General features: G+C 51.3%; 1 protein-coding gene across 3 annotated transcripts; it reads left to right on the top strand.

The window, feature by feature from the left end:
• Positions 1 to 990: 990 nt before the first annotated feature.
• LOC129682761 (solute carrier family 2, facilitated glucose transporter member 7) lies at positions 991 to 20339 on the top strand. Of its 3 annotated transcripts, XM_055615295.1 has the most exons (12): positions 991 to 1216; positions 1654 to 1752; positions 4456 to 4616; positions 6972 to 7096; positions 9624 to 9776; positions 10288 to 10413; positions 10589 to 10779; positions 12612 to 12722; positions 15634 to 15735; positions 17000 to 17075; positions 17939 to 18066; positions 19384 to 20339. In XM_055615295.1, the coding sequence occupies exons 1-12, from the start codon at positions 1160 to 1162 to the stop codon at positions 19600 to 19602; spliced, it is 1548 nt and encodes a 515-aa protein (XP_055471270.1). In that variant the 5' UTR covers positions 991 to 1159; the 3' UTR covers positions 19603 to 20339. The 3 variants fall into 3 exon arrangements, with proteins under 3 accessions (XP_055471270.1, XP_055471271.1, XP_055471272.1); XM_055615296.1 differs by lacking the exon at positions 991 to 1216 and having other exon boundaries at positions 1709 to 1763; XM_055615297.1 differs by lacking the exons at positions 991 to 1216; positions 1654 to 1752; positions 4456 to 4616 and having other exon boundaries at positions 7033 to 7096; positions 9637 to 9776.
• Positions 20340 to 20608: the final 269 nt, after the last annotated feature.

Here is a 20608-nt window from a genome sequence, read left to right as displayed (position 1 = left end):
AATCGATATCTTTGCCTGGTACCAAATTATCAACAAAAGGCTGGAATGGTGTGCTTTAGGCCCAGGACAAGCAGCTCCAGGTTCTCCCAGCATTCCTCAGTCCCTGTCTGCTGCAGTGCATGTCTGGCAAACTCCACCCACTACCCTGAACTTTCCAGGGCAGGGCCTTCCCCTTCCTCACCATGTAATCTGGACATTTTGGTCCTCTTACTTTTTTTTCTCTCTCTCTTGTACCCGCTTGTATGGTAAGCAAGAGCTGCTTCCAATGAACCTACATTTATATACTTTTCACTTCCCTTACATGAGAAGTAATCCAAAGCCCTCATTTTTTTTTTTTTAATTATAGAAAAAGGGATGAATATTAGCCTTTAGGTAGCCTGTTTCTCGGTTGCCTAGTAACCTATGATGTCATCACTGGTCACCACCCACAGGGGCCTGGGATAAAAGGACCCCTGCTTCTTCCTCTCTCCCTTGCTTTTGTTCTCTCCCTCTCTCCTGCTCTCTCTCCTTTCTCTGTCAGGGCACACTCTCCCTCTTATCATGTCTCTTTCTCTCCTTCCCTCTCTCTCTCCATCGCCATCCAAGAAATCTCTTCCATATAATATCTGTTGTGCATATCATTTAAAAAAAATAATAATAATACTGATACTATAGGTGTTTGCCACCGTGGCCAGCACAGTTGCACCAGAAAACAATTGGGGTGCTCTCCCCCAAACAGACAGTCAGTGCGTGAAGGAGGCACCGCTGTGGAAAGAACACAAGAGAAGCCTCCGAGGTTGAAGCACAGCTTCAGGGGACCAACCAGTGCCTTTTCCCTCCTTGGGGCAACAGGAAACAGGCTCCTGGTTGAGGGTTGTAGGATGCAGACTACCTCCTCTGCACATGGCTCCCCTGGCAGAGCATCAACACCTATCTTATCAATTGTCAAGGAGAATGGTCTCCTGCAGAGAGTCATCAAGGTCCAGAGGGCAAGATCGTGTGGGAGGTTAGCCTTGGGGAAACAGGAGATCCAGCAGGCAGCCGGCACAGCAGGCAGCCGGCACAGCAGGCAGCCGGCACAGCAGGTAGCCGGCACAGCAGGCAGCTGGCACAGCAGGTAGCCGGCACAGCAGGGCCAGGTAGCATCCAAGAGGCAGAGCACACCTGTTTGCCTACCAGAATGAGGACGGAGAACAAAGGCACAGGGACACCTCTGCCCATGCCGAACTTAGAAGGGGTAAGTGCCAATTTTGGAAACTGCCTCTCTCCCAGCAAGCTGGAGGCCTTTGTATGCGGATGAGAGCCCTGGAGTCAGTCTATCAAGGAGGTCCTGGGGGCGTGCCTACCCAGATGGTCACATCCAAGGCCCCTGAAGCTTGGGGAAGCCAGATAGGTGTCCCTGCTTCACAGACTTCACCTACCTGTACCTTCAGGTCAAATGTAGGAATACCTACAAACATGAAAGGAGGCCTCAGAGCTCTGACAACATCTGCTTGGATCGCCTTCCTAAAAAAACCCCTCCTCCCCCTTCCAGGACCATAGGCTGCTCCCAGACAGACCCCCCCCTCCATATAAAGAGGAAGTGGAGGCCTAAACACCCTCACCCCACCCCAATCCTAGAAGCCACAGGAACCAGCCCTCCAGAGCCCCTGACCCTGGAACTCTCTCCTGCAGCGCCTCCAGCCCACCCTGGCCCTGGCTACCCTAAGTGCATCCTTTGGCTCCGTCTTCCAGTATGGCTACAACATCTCCGTGATCAACACGCCACACAAGGTGGGCGCAAGGTGGGTCCCGCGGGTAGAAGCCAGCTGCTGTCCTGCTTCTGGATGCCTCCGTCTTCTGAGGAACGGGGCAGCTGGAGGCATTTTCCCCAGCAATGTCATCTTTTCCAGGAGCATCAGAGCTATGTGGCCTGGACTCTCTGTCTAGGAACCTTAGGCTTTGGCCCCACTTTGCTCACCTGGGAGGGCCGTTTGTAGATTACGGAGACATATCAAGAACTGAACTCTGCTGGCATTTAGGGATTGCGTTTGGGGCAAGGAGAAGCAACAGTGAGTTCAAGAGGAGACAGGTGCTGTGTAGCAGAAGGGTGGGCAGGGCAGACATTTGGCTACATGTGAGTATCTAAGAAGGAGGTTTAGCAGGGAGATGATGAGGGACATTGTTTGGGTTTCACACAGTAGGAGCCATGTGTATACTGATAGGAGATTTGAGGTACAGAGGGAGAGACCACTGAGGCAGAGCTCACAAGGACAGATGCAGAAAGGATGTTCCTGAAGGGACAAAGGGGACAAGCTCCTAAGGTGGCACTTGAGTGTGTAAGTTCAGCAGTATCTTTTGTTTTGTTTTGTTTTGTTTTTTCCGAGACAGGGTGTCTCTGTGTAGCCTTGGCTGTCCTGGACTCACTTTGTAGACCAGGCTGGCCTCGAACTCCCAGAGATCCACCTGCCTCTGCCTTCTGGAGTGCTAGGATTATAGGCGTGCACCACTGTGCGCAATATTCAGCAGTATTTTTAAAAAGTCAATGTCACTAGGAGCTAGGCACAGTGATGCTCACTTAAAGTCTCAGAAGCTGAGAAAGTGAAGGAGGAGGATTGAGAGTTTGAGGTCAGCTCGGGTCACACAGTGTGACCCTGCATCAAAGGTAGATAAATAAATGTCATTACCTTACAGCTATCATTTGTAAGAGGGAAAGCAAGTAGTTACCCAGGTATATACACACATGTGAATATGTGTACATATGAATTGCATATGTGTACATTATATATACATATATTAGTCTTATTATCATTGATAGAACATCTTAGCTCTGAAGAAGGTTTCGGTGGTGGTATATTTTGAAACTCTAAGACTCAAACCCTAGGGCCCCATGCATGCCAGAAAAGTGTTCTACAATAGAGCAATATCACCAGCCCAGGTGATTTTATTGCACCAGGCATGGAGATTAAAGTGCTTTAATCTCAGCACTTAGGAGGCAGAGGCAGGAGGATCTCTTGTGAGTTCAAGGCCAGCCTGTTCTAGACAGCAAGCTCCAGAATAGCTAAGACTACATAGAGTGACGAAGAAGAAGAAGGAGGAGGAGGAGGAGGAGGAGGAGGAGGAGGAGGAGGAGGAGGAGGAGAAGAAGAAGGAGAAGAAGAAGAAGAAGAAGAAGAAGAAGAAGAAGAAGAAGAAGAAGACGACTTGTGTTACTGCATTTATGTATTTAATCTACCCAGTGTGTGTTGAGTGTGTCTGCATACGTGTAGGGCATTACTTGCCACAGTGAGAGTGTGTAAAGGTCAGAAGACAATGTACAGGAATTATCTCTCTGCTTCTACCTTAGGGTCTGGCTCAGGTCGCCATCAGCCTGGGCAGTGAGCAGCTCCATCCACGGAGCGATCTTACTGCCTCCAGTCCCATTTTTATTGAGACATTATGTACATCAAGGTGGCAAGCTGGCCCTGAGCCATCCTCCTGCCTCAGCCTTTCCAGTGTTGGGATTACAGGCATAAGCCGCTTTGCCCAGCACTGAGGTTTATTGGTTTGTTTGATTTTTGTGGTGTCGAGAATTAAACCCAGGGCCCAGGATGATAGGGAAGCCCAGGGATGGTATGACTCACAGCAAGCTGGGTTCTCTCTTATCAACCAAGAATCAAGAAAATGTAGCACAGGCTAGTTTATAAGCCAGTCTACTAGCAGTATTTTCTCAAATTAGGCTCCCTCTCCCAACATGACATGCTAGTTCATGTCATGTTGACATAAAACTAGCCAGCACATTAATTATAATGGCGAAGGAACATCGCCTCTGTCTTACTTAGAAGAGATGCCCAGGGCTGGGCAGGCAGTTCAGATGGAGGAACACTTGCCCAGGATGCCTGGAGCCCTGGGTTCTCTCCCCAGCCCTGAATAAGATTGGGTATGGTGGTGCAGCCATGTAACCTCAGCACCAGGTGCTTTAAGAAAGCAGGCTGAGCAAGCCAGTAAGCACCAGTCCTCCATGCCCTCTGCCTCAGCTCCTGCCTCCAGGTTCCTTCTTTGGGTTCCTGCGCTGACTTCCCTCAGTGGGGAAGTGTGACCTGAGAGCTGCGAGATGAAATGAAACCATTGGGTCCCCAGTTGCTTTAGGTATTTTATCATAGCAACACAAGCCTGGTGTGTACAGAAGCAAATGCTTTCTACACCTGGTGAGGAAACGAGGCTCTGGAGCCTGACTCACTGCCCCATGTCTCCCAAGTAGTGTGACTCTTTCCTGCACTGCCTCTGACAGAATAATGCTGTTATAGTGAATTTTAATTCAGGCTGGCTTCCCATCTCTTCCCCTCACACACAATATTATTTTGCTCTGAGGGACCAACAGAAAACCACTGGGCTCAATTGTGTCCTGAGGGCATTACCAGGAATGTTCCTCTGAGATAACAAGGGGCAGCTAAGAGCTCTTACATCACTATTTCTGTGAGTTGCATAGTATCCTGATGGATGGGCCCTGTCTTTCAGGTCATGAAGTCGTTTTACAATGACACATACTTTGAGCGACATGGAACCTTCATGGATGAGAATACCCTGCTGCTCCTGTGGTCCTGCACTGTCTCCATGTTCCCTCTGGGAGGCGTGTTGGGGTCCCTGATTGTTGGCCTGATGGTCAATAAGTGGGGCAGGTAAGTAGAGGACTTCTTTCCCAAACTTGAAATTTATCTCAGCAAGCCACAGGCTCTTCTGATGATGGAGCCCTGGTGGTAGCTGAGACCACCTGAAACTCGGATCTGAAAGGCAGCTGCCATGTTGCCACAGACCCTTTGGACCCTCTCTCCGGGCAGCTGCGTTGGAACAGCATCATTCCCACACCTGCCCTGGGGTGCTGCCCTCAGGGGAGGCCAAGGTCCTCATGGTCCTTAGCTCAGTGCCTCAGGAGCACTTCTGGCAAGTGTTCAAAAATGCCACTCAAGGGAGTTCATTCAGGCTCCAACAGCAGTTCTCATGAGGGCTCAGCACCACGTGGTCCTGAGGTTGGGCACTCGCTGTCGCCACAGGTGCCTTGGTCTCATATCTCTGCTGGAAGTGAAGGTCTCATATCTCTGTGCACTTTGCTTGGCCCAGAGATGAAGAGGGTTGTGCAGGTCAAGGTCCCCAGGAGGGGAGGCTTGAGTTAAGCTCACAGGGTGAGGCCGCATTCTGCACAGGCAGGCTTGCTCACTTGAGCTTAGGCTGTGTGAGGATGGGGAGGGAAACCCCTAGTGAAAAACAACTACAAACACGGCAGTCTCCTTTTCATTCATTAAAGAAAATATTTTCAGTTGGAAATGGTCAGTTCATGAAAACTGAACCCAGAAGCCTCTCCTTGAAAATAACTGCTGTACAACGAACCTGCCTTTTCTTGTGCATGTGAGTGGAGAAAGAATTCGATAGGCTGATGGTGCTGTGGCTCAGGCTATACACAGTTACCATCTGGCAAACATTGGTTAGACTGTGCTAGATGCCCAGGATCTTCTTCCTTCTTCTGTAGACACAGCCTCAAGACCTCACTGTGTAGATTGGGCTGACCTGAGTCACAGAGATCCATCTGCCTCTACCTCCCAAGTGCTGGGATCAAAGGTGTGTGCCCTCACCTCCAGGCTCTTAAAGACAGTCTTTAACCTGTGTCATACTGCAGATAAGGAGCCAGGGAATGAGGTGCAGCCAGCCTGCCTAAGGAGATCCCACCAGCCTGAGCGTCTCTGAGCCTATCGGGTGTCTTAGGGCAAGGGGTATCAGCAGCACAGGAATGCTATGTGGTATTTATCCCCCTGGCTCTTTCAGGGGCTCGCTCTGAGGCTACGGCAGCCTGAGGGAGAGAAAAAAGACCAGAAAAATCCAGAGGGCACACCTGTGGATCTTGGCAATCCTGGAGTGTTGAGCAGCAGAGGACATTCTTATAAGGACCCTATCAGCCCTGCTTCACCTGAGCAGTCAGGGGCTAGGTCCTCTGCAACTGATACTCCAGCAGTTAGCAGGTCCTGGAGTGGCTGCCATAGAACACAGCCGTAAGCTAGCACTCTGGGGTGGAGGCAGGAGGATGGCTACAAAGCAAACCTAAGGTCAGCCTGGGACGCATGAGCTCTTACTTCAAAAACCAAAACAAGCTGACGACAAAGATGGCTGACAGGCCAGCTCGGGATAGTTTTCAGCCCTCCCCTTCGTCCCCTCCACAGACCACTGGGTTTCAGCCTGTGGGTTGTAGCGGTCCCTAGTCCCGAGCTGCACCCCATCTGTTACGGGAATCTTCCTGGTCAGAACCTTTGACCCGCATCAGGTCTGGTCTAGACCTCGCCAGTGGACTGCCTACCCCCAGCCCCAGGAAGCCCCACCTCCAAGCAGCTGCAGTAGGAATGCAATCCTCCCCCACTCCCGCTACCTCCCACCCCATGTCTGTCTTCCCGGAACTTTGACAAACTCCTCCTTCTTCATTGCTCTTCCCATGCTTGGTCAGCCTGGGCCGCCTTTTGTGTACGTGGGGAAGGCAGTACGGAATGTATTGTGAGAACACTAGCACCATCATGAGGCGTACCCTTCCCACGACCTAACTGAGGGATTATCTCTGCTGATGAAATAAACTAATCCAAACCAGATTAAAAGTACAAAAAGGGCAGGTCTGCTTGGGAAGTGAACCTCAGTTCAGGATTGTCGGTGAGAAGGAAGACGATGAGGCTGCACTGCTGGACTTGGAGGTACTGGTGGCTCCGGGTGAGGGTGTTGGAGATGCCAGGAATATGGAGGTTTTTCTCAAAGTGGGCAGGGCTGGGGAGAGAGAAAGTGGTGTTTACTGGATGATGTGGTGGTGGGGAGGGCAACCGGAGCTGCCAACTGAACACTAATCACACTGAGGGTCAGGAACGCCCACACCTCCATGACTCCGGGGGCACTCCAGCACCCAGCCCTTCTCAGCCATGCTCTAGCTCCTCTGCAGGGAACAGCCTGGAGTTACTGGGTTTGGTGTGAAAAGCTGCTGGGCACCCCTGGGCCCTGCTGTCTTGCAGAAAAGGAACACTGCTGATCAACAATGTCTTCGCTATAACCTCTGCCATCCTGATGGGAGCCAGCAAAGTGGCCCGGTCTTTTGAGCTGATCATCTTGTCTCGAGTGCTGGTGGGAATCTGCGCAGGTACCTGGGGGTGGCCACTGAAGATTCAGGTCGTTCTCACTGGTCAGGGGACAGCTCTGAGACATGGTGCCCAGCACCAGGGGCCAACACTGGACACAGGGGTCTGGCTATCTGCTTTTTCCTCCTTGGGTCTCCTTCAGTTTCCTGTCCCAGGCCCTAGCAAGCCCCATGCTTTCTAGCCCCTCCCCTTAACATAATGAGTCTTCCACCGTGCTGGAATTCCCAGCTCTCAGAAGGCAGAGGCAAGTGGATCGCTGTAGATTCAAATCTAACTCTGTCTATATAGTGAGATCCAGGCCAGCCAAGTCTATATCAATGAAGGGGGCAGGGAATAAGAGGGGGGCATGATCGCTCCTAGGTATGGTGGAGAAGGTTTATTGTGGCCATGAGGGAGAGCATAGCCACAGACAAAGGTCCAGGAAGGGTCCAGACTGAGCTGGGCCATGTGAGGGTGGAGGGGAGGAGAGAGCCAGGAGACCAGGAGGATAAAAGGTAAAAGGAGCAGCAGAACTAAAATGGCTGGATGGATTATATAGGGAGGAGCCACTGGGGAAACTCGGTCCCTGGGCTGGAGAAGCACAGGTTAGGGGGATGACAGGCAGGAGGACTCTGCAGCAGATAGGGACTGAGGGATGCTGGGAGAACCTGGCAGCCAGGGTCTACTTTGACATGTTAACTAGGCACCCTGCCTTTAGTCAGGGGTTTGAGACCTAACACTCAGGAGACCTGACCTCAAAAGAAGGAAGGAAGAGAAAGGACAGGAAAGGGGAGAGGGGGAGGAGAGCACATACCCAGCCCAGTTTTGCATCTATCTTCCAAGGAAGGTATTTAGGGTTGCTATTGCTGTGAAGAGACAGCAGGAACATAGCAACTCTTATAAAGGAAACATTTAATCGGGGCTGGGTCACAGTTCAGGGGTTCATGGTGGGAAGCTGGCAGGCAAGGTTCTGGAGAGAAAGCTAAGAGGTCTACGAAGGGTCCACAGGTTTGAGCTTCCGAAACCTCAGAGCCCATGCCCCAGTGACACACCTTCTCCAAGAAGGCCACCCCCAACAATGCCGAGTCCAAGGGGGCCACTTTCATTCTACCACCAGAGGGCTAACAGTTTAAACTGAGAAGCAGTGGCTTCAAGGGAAAAGAATGAAGACTCTGGACTCTGTCTCCAGCAGCAGTTAAGGTTAACCGTAATATTTTCTTTTCTTTTTTAGGGCTAGGAATGTGGCTCAGTGGTACAGTGGAACCCTAGATTCCATCCCCAGACCCCCACACACTGAAAATAATAAACGAAAGGTCTGGTCCCAGCTCAGTGGTAGAGTACTTGCCTAGCATGCATGAGTACCACATCAAAACAAAACAAAAAAAGGCCATGTAAGTGATGTGTGCTTACAAAATAACAGAAAATTACCAGGTTGTGGCGGCACACACCTTTAATCCTAGAACTCAGGAGGCAGAGACAGACCGATCTCTGAGGTTTCGAGGCCAGCCTGATCAATAGAACGAATTCCAGGACAGCCTGGGATATACAGAGAAACCCTGTTTCAAAACAACAAAAAGAAAGAAAGAAAGATTGGAAGAAAGGAAAAGCGAAAGGGAAAATCAACCAAAACAAGACAGATATTTAAGTCCACATAAAGAGTTACCATACACGGTGGTGCACATCTGTAACCCCAGCATTTGGGAGTCAGGCGGATCTCTGTGAGGCCAGCCTGGTCTACAACACAAGTCCAGGACAGCCAAGGCTACCCAGAGAAACCCTGTCTCAAAAAACAAAAACAAAACAAAACAACAACAAAGAGTTACCATACATCCTAGACTCTCCCAGAGGCCAGGAAGGACAAAGTATCTTTTTTTTTTTTTTTTTTTTTTAATGAAATTGGAGCACAGTGAAGAAATCAAAAAAAGCTGTTCTGTGGGTGAAAAGCAAGTTTGTTCCAAGCTGCCAAGGCTGTCTTTTTAGAAAGCAGAGAGAAGACACAGGGAGCTAGGGTTAGTAGTGGTGGAGAGATCTCTAGGGTTTTAAGGGAACAGGTGACCATGGAGGAGGGACCTTGTAAGCTAGGTGGAGGGCTTGAAGTATATAACAGGTTCTTGGGAGTAGTGGGTTGATGGGGGCAGAAGGCTGGCATCAACCTTGATATACTAACAGATACCACAGCATATATTAACAGAAAAGCTAGAGATAAGATACCTTTTGGCAGATAGGGACTATTTTCTCAAGTCACTAAGCGAATGCTGTTTGTTTGTTTGTTTGTTTGTTTGTTTTGTCTAAATGCCAGATTTTAGTAAAAGGAATTCCTTGGAACCGTTTTCCCAGTCTAGCATGTCTCCAGCTGAAAGGGACAGGTTGGGGGAGGCTGGGGTTGCAGATTCAACCTAAGCAATCAAGATCAGCCTCTTCCATCACAGCAGCAGCCTCCCTGCGGGAGACGCAAGGGTTGGGGGTGGGGGGGGGAGCAACCTTGGGCGCTGGTTCTGAGAGGCGGAGGAGTCTTCTTAGTGGACCTGATTCCCGTTTTGTCTGAGCCAGGCATCTCCTACAGTGCTCTTCCCATGTACCTGGGAGAACTGGCACCCCGGAACCTGAGGGGTACATTAGGGACGATGACCGAGGTGTTTAGCGTCGTTGGAATCCTCCTGGGACAGATCTTCAGCCTGCAGGCCATCCTCGGCAATGCCACAGGTAACTAGCCAGTGTAGGAGCGAGGGAGCAGGAGGTAGTAAGCCGTGGGCAAGCATGGTACAGCCAGTGGCACAGCTGAGCCCGAAGTTTCCAGTGGCCCAAACAGGAAGGCGTTTTGGTGACCTTTAGGTCAGCTTGTGAATATAGAGGACCTTGCCCAGGGCAGGGGCCCTGAGTCTTAGAGATGGGAGAAATAAGCCAGGCTAGGCTGGCCAGCCAAGAAGCTCCCTGGAGCTGCTTGCCCCTGCTTCTCCGACCCTCCCCAATGGCCCACCCGAACGCTGGGGTCCTGGGCATGCATAACAAACACAGATTTGTAGGTGGGTGTTCGTACCCACCAAGACCTTTCCCCTGTCTCTTTGTGGACAGCCACATCTTGGCAAGGACTAGGTGCCCACCACCCTCGCTTGTCACATGGTTGGGTCACGGTGGGAGTGGGAAAGAAGACCGGAAGCACCTCAGGTCCCCTGCAGCGGATTCAAGTCTCAGGCCGCCATTTGTGTTCGTCCAGGCTGGCCAATCCTCCTGGCTCTCACGGGGGTCCCTGCACTGATTCAGCTCTTCTCGCTGCCCTTCTTCCCCGAGAGCCCGCGCTACACTCTGATTGAGAAAGGAGACGAGGACGCGGCCAGACAAGGTACTGAGACGCAGGCTGCTCCCCACAGGGTCAGAGGACAGGGTTTGAGAGCGGAGAGCTTGCGCTGGGTGAGCAGTGGTGATTAGGGTGAGGCCTGTGTCCTTGTGACGGGCCTGGTTGGAACAGGAGGACAGAGGTTGAGAATGCTGTGCTGTGCTGCCTCTCTGCTCTGTAGCTCTAAGGAGGCTGCGAGGTCACAGCTACGACGTGGAAGCCGAGATGGAAGAAATGCGCACAGAGGAACGCACCGAGCAAGCGGAGGGTCGCCTGTCCGTGTTCAACCTCTTCACCTTTCGGCCCCTGCGCTGGCAGCTCATCTCTATCATCGTGCTCATGGCCGGCCAGCAGCTGTCTGGGATCAATTCGGTGCGTAGTGCCACCGCACCCCAGATTTTTGGTCCCCTGGAGTCTTTTTGAACGAATTCAAAATGCTAAGGAGTAGCATTTTGCATTTTGACTCCTGTAAACCTCAGTCTGGCCTCCAGGAGGGATGAGCAGCAAAGCTGGTGCTGGGAGGAGGGGTGCTGGGAGCATACGGGTATTCCCCTTGCAACAAACAGGACCTGGGCCTGCCGGATGGTTCGGTGTTAAGGCGTGCTTGATGTCAAGCATGATAACTGAGAGACCCAACTCCTCTGACTTCCACTCAAGGGCTATAGAATGTGGGCATTGCACAGAGACAGACAGAGGGAGGGACAGAGAGAGAGAGAGACTAAATAAATGCAATAAAAATAAAAAGATGTATAAATAGATAGACGGAGATAGCTCATCAGTGAAAGAAAGGAAGAAAGAGGAAGGAAGAAAAAGAAAGAGCATTGTGGTGCACACCTGTAACTCCAGCACTCAGAGGCAGGCGAATCTCTGTGAGTTTGAGGCCAGCCTGGTCTACAAAGCGAGCCCAGGACAGTCAAGGCTACACAGAAAAGCCCTGTCTCTAAAAACGAAACAAAACAAAAAACAAGAGAGAGAGAGATAGGTAGCTGGATGGATGGATAGATAGGTAGGTAGATAGATAGATAGATAGATAGATAGATAGATAGATAGATAGATAGATCATGGGTTAAGAACACTGGTTACTCCTGCCTAGGGTCTAGGTTTGAGTCCCAGCACCCACATGGTTGCTCACAACTATTTGTGACTCTAGTTCCAGGGAACCCAACACCCTCTTCTGGGCTCCATGGGTCCTATATGTTACACACACAGGCTAAATACCTGTAAACAAGATAAAAATAAGCACATCTTTAAGAAAAAAGAAAGAAAGGAAGGAAGGAAGGAAAGGAAAGGAAGGAAGGAAGGAAGATATGAGGCCTCCAGTGGAAACAGAGAGCAAAACCAGGCCTTATTTACAGAAACTGCTGGCTGCTCCAATGCAGGCCCGCCACGGGGTCCTGGGGGGCTAGGACAGGATGTCCAGGGGAAAGAGGTGGCTCAGACTCTCTGCCTTTCCTTACCCTTTATCTTTCTTTTGCTATATGCCTTTGTTCTTGGTTTCCTGGTCCCCCAAGGAACATCTGCAGGTGTTTTTTGTTTGTTTGCCTCTCCATAAGAAGCCTTTGGGGAAAGTGGCTGAGCTCTGGTCCCAATCACAGGGACCAGAGAAGGGCCATTAGTGTATCCCTCCCGAGTCAGGAGGCCCTGGTAGACTCATTTGCTGTGAAAAGTGATGTCATGTTCTCTGGTGGGTATTTTCACTCTATCTGTGGATGGGCAAATAGCTAGAAAATCTCAAATGTCCACTCTGAAGCCACTGGAGAAAGGACAGGTGGCCCTGCTGGCCTCTAAGGGAATAGGAAGAGGTAACACCCCATCTTCGGGAGTTGAATTGTTTAGCAAGTGACCTCGGGACTGGCTTCTGTGGCTTTCTGTGACTATCCTGGGACCGGAATAGAGTTGGCCCCGAACAAATGAAAGCCTGAGTTTGCAGGCTTGTAACGTCACACAGGAAAAGATGCTTGGCGGTCCTGTGGCCTGGCACTCATTTGATGAGCACGGAAGCCAAGACTCAGGGCCAGCAGAGCCTTGAACACCAGGACAGAGTCACATCTACCAGGTGCCCAGCCTCACCACGACCTGCCATGTCCATCCTGTCCCAGGGTTGCCAACAAGCCTCCCAAAACTGTCTTTTGCTCAAAGTGAGAAAGGGACTCCAGTGACATGTCCTGGACATCTGTTCACAGCCCTCCCTGTCTGTGCTTTAGGTCCACTACTATGCAGACATCATTTATACGTCGGCTGGCGTGGACCCCACCAAGTCCCAGTACGTGACCGTGGGTGCTGGTTTGATCTGCTTGGTGATGACTCTCATCTCCGTGAGTTACTGGGGAGTGGCCTGTCATTGCAGGGTCCCAGAAAAGCCCCTGACTGGAAGATAGAAGCCCCTCAGGCCAGTAGAGTGAGGGTGACCTTGGCCCTGGAGGCACAATACTATTTGAGTAACCTTGGTCAAGGGTTGGGGTGTAGCTCAGTTGGTGGAGTGCTTGCCTGGCACACACAAGTTCCTGGGTTCAGGCCCCAGTAGCTGTAGTAACTGCACACCACGCTCATACTTATAATCTCAGCACTTGGGACGCGAAGGCAGGAGGATCAGAAGTTCAAAGTCATCCTTGATGACTGAATTCAAGACCAGCCTGGGATACTTGAGACTCAAGAACAAACAAGCAAACCCAGACATGAGGGCAATTGTTGGTCATGAACTTGACTACATCTCGAATTAACTAAAGCCCAAGCAGCAGGGCACACGTGCCCGTTCGTTCTTTCTTTCTTTCTTTCTTTCTTTCTTTTCTTTTATTTCTTTCTTTCTCTCTTTCTTCCTTTCTTTTCTCCCTTTCATCCTTTTGTTTTGTGTTTTGAGACAAGGTTTCTCTGTGTAGGCTTGGTTGTCCTACTCACTCTGTAAACCAAGATGTCCTAGAACTCACGGAGATCCACCTGCCTCACTAGTGCTGGAATAAAGGTGTGTGCCACCACTGTCTGGAATGGAAGGCACACATGCACATCCACACATCCATACACCCAAACACACACACACACACACACACACACACACACACACACACACGTTTACTTTTCGTTCTGTACACTGATGTTTTGCCTGCATGTATGTATGTGAGGGCATCAGATCCCCTGGAACTGGAGCTACAGACAGGTGTGAGCTACCATGTGGGTGCTGGGAATTGAACCAAGGAAGAGCCACTTTTAACCCAGATCTTCTGGGGCGGGCAAGTCTACCTCTAATTTGGGTCACACCTTCTGAGACATCCAAGAAGCACCCGGAAGAAGGAAGCATCCACTCTTTGCCTGCTCTCACTCTCAGTGGCAAGTCCATTCCTTTGCTGGTGCTAGAGCCGACTTCTTCAGATTCCAGTGTATCCTGGGGACCGGCTGAGACAGCCAGCCTCGTGGACTGAACAGCTACTGGATTCCAGGACCTTCTGTTGGTAGACAGCCATTGTTGGGCTAGTTGAACCACAGCCTGTGAGCCATTTATTATATATATTCATTCTACATATACCTGTTCATTCTCTAAATTCTGATCCTCTAAAGGACACTGACTAACACAGGTTTTAATTCCAGGATCATGAGGTGTTGCTGTGACAGTGGTGGCCCGTGACTTTAATCCCAGCACTGATAGGCAGGGCAGGCAGATCTCTTGAGTTCGAGGCCAGCCTAGTTTACATGATGAGTTCCAGGATAGCCAGGGCTCCACAGGAAGTCTGAGGGCCACCTGAAGACTCTGTCAGGGGTGCTTGCTGTTTTGAATTGAGAATCTGTGGTTCTGGTTAGCTGGGACTGAAGAATGTGCTGTTAAGGAGACCAGCATCAGTGAGGTGAAAGTCTTCTAGGAAGTGGTTCCTCAGCTCACGGAGGCTCCGTTACAGAGTCGGTCAAGGTTGTGTCTGCCGTTGGCAGCTGAACTAGCTGAATAGTGTAAGAGGCACCCAGGTGGTACTAGTTTTGAAGGCAGGAAGGGTCATAGAGAGCAGCTGAGGCTTGGCACTGTGGAAGGGCAGGAGAGGCCATTGGTGCGGCCTCACTGGCAGCTGACGGCCCAGGACTGAAGGGATCACGCAGAGAAGCTGAGGCTTGGCACCGTGAAGAGAGCCCAGGAGAGGCTGTTGGTGAAGGCGCAGCCCAGCTGCAGCAGAGGACCCCAGCTTTTTGGAGATGCCAGTGCCAAAGGACGGCCACCAAGACAGCAGTGGAGTGGGGCCAGCCTGAGCCTGGAAGACACGCTGTGTGTGCCCAGAGGCCAGAGCTGCTCACCACCAGCTCAAGGGAGGCCCCACCCACGATGGGCTGAGGCCTCCCACATCAATCACTAATTAAGAAAATGTCCTACGGGCTTGTCTACAGCCTGATCTCATAGAGGCATTTTCTCAGTGAAGCTCCCTCCCCGTGACTCCAGAACAAAGGTGGTCACTGCCAGGCAGAGAAGGCCCGCCCTTCTCTGTGGTGATCTCAGTCTCCTACAGAGGAAGTTAGAGGGGAAGGCAGTGTCACCTCGGGTGGGGTCCCAGACTGTGTCTCAGGGACAGAGCTATTTGGCCGTCTGGGATTTCTCCAAGCAGGGAGTGGGGAAGAAGGCCTGGTGTTTAGGATGATGGATGGATCTTACCCAGAAGGTGAGGGGAGGAGCAAAGGGTTCAGCTGCCTACCCATTGGAGGTAGCATCCTTCCTCCTTTGCTCTCCTTGGAGATGAGAGGTGCATTCTGAGGCTGTAGACTGTGTTGGTCACCTCCGCGCATTAGCTACCTGCAGGAGAAGGCCTTCCAAGTGAGAGACTAGAAGGTATGATTATCAGGCTGGAAAGATGGCTCCGTAGCCAAGAGCGCTCACTGCTCTTGCACAGAACCCAAGTTCAATCGCCAGCACTCACACTGGGCGGCTCATAACCCGCTGTAGCTCTAGTTCTGGGAAATCCAACACCCTCTTTGGCCTTCGGGAGCACTGCATGCACCGAGTGTATATTAAGCCAAGAAGGCACACACATCAACATAAAAAACTAATGTGGTTACTTCAGGGACAGGGCGCTGCGGGAAGCAGGAAACGACAAAGTCAGTAGTGTAGAATCCCAGGGCGCATCTTACACCAGATAGGCCACCCGGTGTAGCAGGGGTGAGGGAGTGGCACCGAACGAGGGCCAAGCACGAGAGGAGGCGGTTCTGGTTCCGGGTCAGTCCTCAGTACCAAGAGGGCGCTCACCACCCGTTCCCCTGCAGGCGGTCGCCGTGGAGCGTCTGGGGCGGCGCATCCTCCTGCTGTCTGGCTATGCCATCTGCATCTCTGCCTCCTTGGTGCTGACCACGGTGCTCCTCCTTCAGGTCTGTTATCACGCCCTGCCGTGTGGGGGAGGCCAGCGTAGGGGGTCTGAGACCCCAGCTGCGTGGATGGGTCTCAGTCCTCTCCAGCTGCCTCTTTTCATGGACAACCACCTCAGAAAAACCCATTCCCAATGGGAAGCCCATGAGTGAGTTTGCTCCACTGTGCCCATGAAGACAGGCGTGTAACTCAGCGTGATGCTGGAATCACAGGCAGTTGTGAACCACTTGGTGTCCATGTTGGGAATTGAACTCGGGTCCTTTAGAAGAGCAGCAAATGCCCTAAAAAGCTGAGCCATCTCTCTAGCCCCTGGGCTCTGACTTATAAGAGCAATCTTGAAGCAGTCCCCTGCAATGGGGACAGCTGGGCCCAGATCCCCTCTTGGAATCTAGCCAGATGTCAAGAGCTAAGTCACAGTGTTCAAAATATCTTCATGATATATTGGTCAGCCAGCTCCAGATCCAGAGCTGACTCAGCCTGGAAGGGAAACAGTTAAAATAGGTGCTATAAAATACTTGGGGACTGTGTAGTCCCAGGCAGCCAGGAGCTTATTGTGTAAACCAGGAGGGGGTGAGAGAAGGAAGGAAAAGCTCATGGCCTTTTGTCAGAGGCTCTGGGGACCCTCCCTGGCATCCTACCTGCCAGCCACGGCTCCTTTGCAGCATCCATCTCTGATTATCACTAGCTAGCTGGCACTTAGCTTACAGCCTGCCACCTCGTTCACTTAAAGTCTGTTAACCTGGTTTGGTTTCTGCCATTTTGTTGGCTGTTAGGAGCAGAGAGGTGGTCTGGGGTTCCCTTACCCCTAGGGCACCTAGAAGGATTTTCTGCAGACAATTTTCAAGCGAGTTGAAATCCCCACCAAGTCACCTCAAGTGTGGGACAGTCTGTAATTTTGTTGCTGAGGGGCTGAGGTCCTCCTGGTTTGGGATCTATGGGCTCTGGTCCTCATTGGTGGGATAGAAACAATCCATGCTCGGAGGGCATGACATGAAAATAAAACGCAAAGGCGCCCGAGTCAGACCTGAGTGGAAGGTGGGCCTCTCACCAGCTCCTCCACCATCAGGAAAGGTTGCCTCAGTCTTGGTGAATTAGAACGCTGTCTCCGTCCTTATCTGCACCTGCCTCCACCTTGTGCAGAGAGCCCTTGCAGCCTCTGTGGGGCTCAGACTTCATGGGGGAACCCACAGGAGGACTCGCCTCCCCGTGAGGCTTGAGGCCCCCGGAGGTCCCAGGAAGAGGCCCACAGATATGCTTCTCCCACAGAGCACGGTCCCTGAGCTGTCGTACCTTGCCATCGTCTGTGTCTTCACCTACATCGTGGGACATGCCATAGGCCCCAGTGAGTTCTTCCACACCTCCCCTACACAACCAGCCTCCAGAGCCAACACGCATAAGGTGCTCAACAAACACATGCTGACTGGTGGCTGTCCATTTGCCCCCTCCTCCACTGCCCTTCAAATGTGGCTCCAGCGTTCCTTTTTCTCTTTGGGAGTCAGAATCTTACATATAAGATCTTTCTCACCAGGTTGGCTTCGATCTCACAACCTTCCTGCCTTAGCATGTGTGGAACTCAGAGACAGCTTATGGGAGGTGGTTCTCTTCTTCCACTCTGTGGTCTCAGGGCCAACCAGGCCATCAGGCTTGGCAGAAAACAGCTTTGCTCACTGAGCCATCTTCCAGGCCCCCTAAACAAGCCTTTTGTCCCCCAAGGAGGTAGCAATTAGTGAGAAACATAGCCACAGACATTCGGGACAAGACTCCCTACGGGAGCAATAATGAGACAGCGAAGATTCGGACTCAGAGAGAGGTGGAGAACTGTCAGTGCCATCCCTGTACACAGAGGGCAGCAGCGTCCAAGCCGGGGGTGCACAGGGCACAGCGACTCCCTGACAAGCGAGAATTTCAGAATTTGGCTGATAGAAAGCAAGGGCTGGAGAGGATTTGTAGTGTGAGGGTCCTGAGAAGCATCAGCTGGGTTTCTACAATCCCTCGCTCGCAGGCAGTTGCAGAAACGGCGCCGGGGCTACCCCTGGCTTTCCAAGCCTCCGCCATAGTTCCGGGGTAAAGATGGGGCTTCTGTGTAGTCCCAGCAGGGGTGGACTCACTCAGGGAGGTGAGGTGCTGTAAGGGCGTGAGGTTTGAGGTGAGGTCTTGTCAGATCCCAGCAGCCCCCAGGAGCCTCTAAGCCTCCCTCCCCACCAGGTACTGTCCCCTCGGTGCTGAGGACAGAGATTGTCCTGCAATCGTCTCGGACAGCTGCGTTAACGGTGGACGGGGCTGTGCACTGGTTCAGCAACTTCATCATGGGCTTGGCCTTCCCATCCATCCAGGTGAGTGGCCCTCCACGCCCCCCTTTCCACCTGGCCTTACCCCACGGCAGTGAGTAGCTCCCCCCTTATGAAGAACACCCCCCACGGCGAGGGATGTGGCTCGTTTGGTAAGAGCGGCCACCTAGCATGCGCAAAGGTTTGCGTTCGCTCCCCAGCACAGCATAAAGTGAATACGGTGGGACAGGTCTGTAAAAGCAGCACTTAGAAGGTGAGCCTGGAGGATCAGCAGTTCAGAGCCATCCTTAGCCACACAGAGAGTCTGAGGTCACCCTGGGGTACATGAACTCTTGTCTCACAACAACAATCCTCCCCAATTCTACCGATTCGAAGGGGTGCAGGTAGCTGTCAGATGTTTTATGTGAGACTTGCTCTGGGCCTCTTCTTTTCATTTACTCATTTTCCAGTGCTGGCGACCCAACCTGGAATCTAACATGCATGATAGGCAATGCTGTACCCTTGCCTGGCACTCTTAAGACTCCTGCCATGGCACCCAATTTGTGATCCTTTAGTATGCCATGCCTGGGTTATAGAGGGATGCGCCTCCGAGTTGGCTATGAAGATCAAGAGGGATAGTTAGCACAGGAGGAGCAAACCCCTGCTGCCTTCCTTTTCTGAGTCTGCAGGAACTCCAGATGTCCAGGGCAGGAAAGCAACCAGAGCCGCAGAGTCCCTGTGAGCCAAAGATTGAAGATTCCCTTGGAGGTTAGGGAGGATCCCAGCTTTCCCTGGTTTTCCCTTTAGGAGCGGGATAAATTTGGCCATGAATAAAGTCCCTGTGACCCACAAGGCACCAAGTATGCTGTCTGAAAGGTCCCCCTGTCTCATCCCCTCTCTGAAGCACTCACTTTTTAAAATTCTACTTTATTTGGGGTGTTTAAGCCTCTACCCCCTTCCAACCTCCCAGCCCTACATAGGAGAGAGAAGGTCCACGGGAAGAGGGGGCTCAGACCCCTTTACTTCTCCTGGCTGTTTGGGGTCCTTGTGTCTTTTGAGGATATATCAATCTCTGTCAACAGCAAATGCAGCCAGCAGTCTCCTCCAAGCAGCTATGTCCCGAAGCCACACAGGCCCATCCTCTCTCTTTCTCTCCAAACTGCTACAGGCACCAAATGCCACACCTCTTTCTGGGCTCTCTTTTATATCCTCCGAGTCCACGCCGAATATGGCAGGCCATTATCAGCTGGCAAAAGCCACACCCCACACAAGACAGTTAACAGCTGTGAACAAACTAAAGCTTAGACCAAGAATCCCACACTTGAGATTAACACAAAAACAGATTAAAGAAAGCAAAACTTCCATTACACTGCTCTCTTCTAGGTGGCCATTGGGGCCTACAGTTTTCTCATCTTTGCTGCACTCTGTCTCCTCACGGCTGCTTACATCTATGTGGTAATTCCTGAGACCAAGGGCAGGACATTTGTGGAGATAAACTGTGCTTTTGCCAAGAGAAATGGAATTGAGTTTCCACAAGAGAAAGAAGGAACCACAGCCAAGCCTCACCCACCTTCTCTGCATGCCAAGGAAACATCCTTTTGAGGATTCTGAGGACGCACATGCTCCAGCATCCTTCTTTGAGAAGGTCACTCGGGGACCAGGCCTTTGGAGAGGAACAGCTCTGAGACTTTGGTGCTTCCTGTAGCAACTGGAAGACTTTGGAAAACACAGCCCTGATTTACCTGACAAGGGCTGGCTTCTTGGCTCACCGTGAGGGATGATATAGTGATGAGGACGAATCTAAGTGCTGATTGGCAGGGGCCGACTCTCTGATTCTATCTTCATGCCAAAACTTACATGAGGTACGGATGCAGTTTAAGCATTGGAAGTTCAGGGTCTCAGCTTCATGTTATTATAACAAAATAACTGAAGCAATTAACTGATTTAAAAAAATATAGCCAGGGTGGTTGTTGCGCTTGTCTTTAGCTCCAGCACTTGGGAGGCAGAGGCAGACCAATCTCTGAGTTCATGGTCAGCCAGGCAGGACTGCACAGAGAAACCGAATTTCAGGAAAACCAAAACAAGGGGCTGGAGAGATGGCTCAGCGGTTAAGAGCACTGGCTGCTCTTCCAGAGGTCCTGAGTTCAGTTCCCACCCACCTGGTGGCTCACAGCCATCTGTAATGGAATCTGATTCCCTCTTGTGCTGAGCATGAAAACAGTGTTCACATACATAAAAAAAAATGTATATAAAAAAGAAAATGTCAATATTAAAAAAACAAAACAAGTAAATATGTAAGTAAGTAAATAAATAAATAAAAGGTGATTTGGGCTCCTGTTCCTTGGGCTCCAGTCCAAGACTGGGTGGACTCCATGACTTTACGCCTCTGGCAGACACAACACATCACTGTGGAGGTGTGTGGCAGAGATTTCGCATCATGATTCAGGGAGTGGAGAGACACACAGCCCCTTTCAGAATGTGCGACAAATAATCCAAAGACCTCCCAGGGGACCCACCTCTTGAGGGTTCTGCCACCTCCCAGCAGTCAGTGTCGTGGGTTGAAGACCAAGTTTCAACATCTGAAACATTGGGGACTCTCATCCAGACC

This window comes from Psammomys obesus, unplaced genomic scaffold (genome assembly GCF_907164565.1).
Source record: "Psammomys obesus unplaced genomic scaffold, mPsaObe1.curated_primary_1811, whole genome shotgun sequence".
Taxonomy (NCBI): Eukaryota; Metazoa; Chordata; class Mammalia; order Rodentia; family Muridae; genus Psammomys; species Psammomys obesus.
This window is presented reverse-complemented; position numbering and strand designations above follow the sequence as displayed.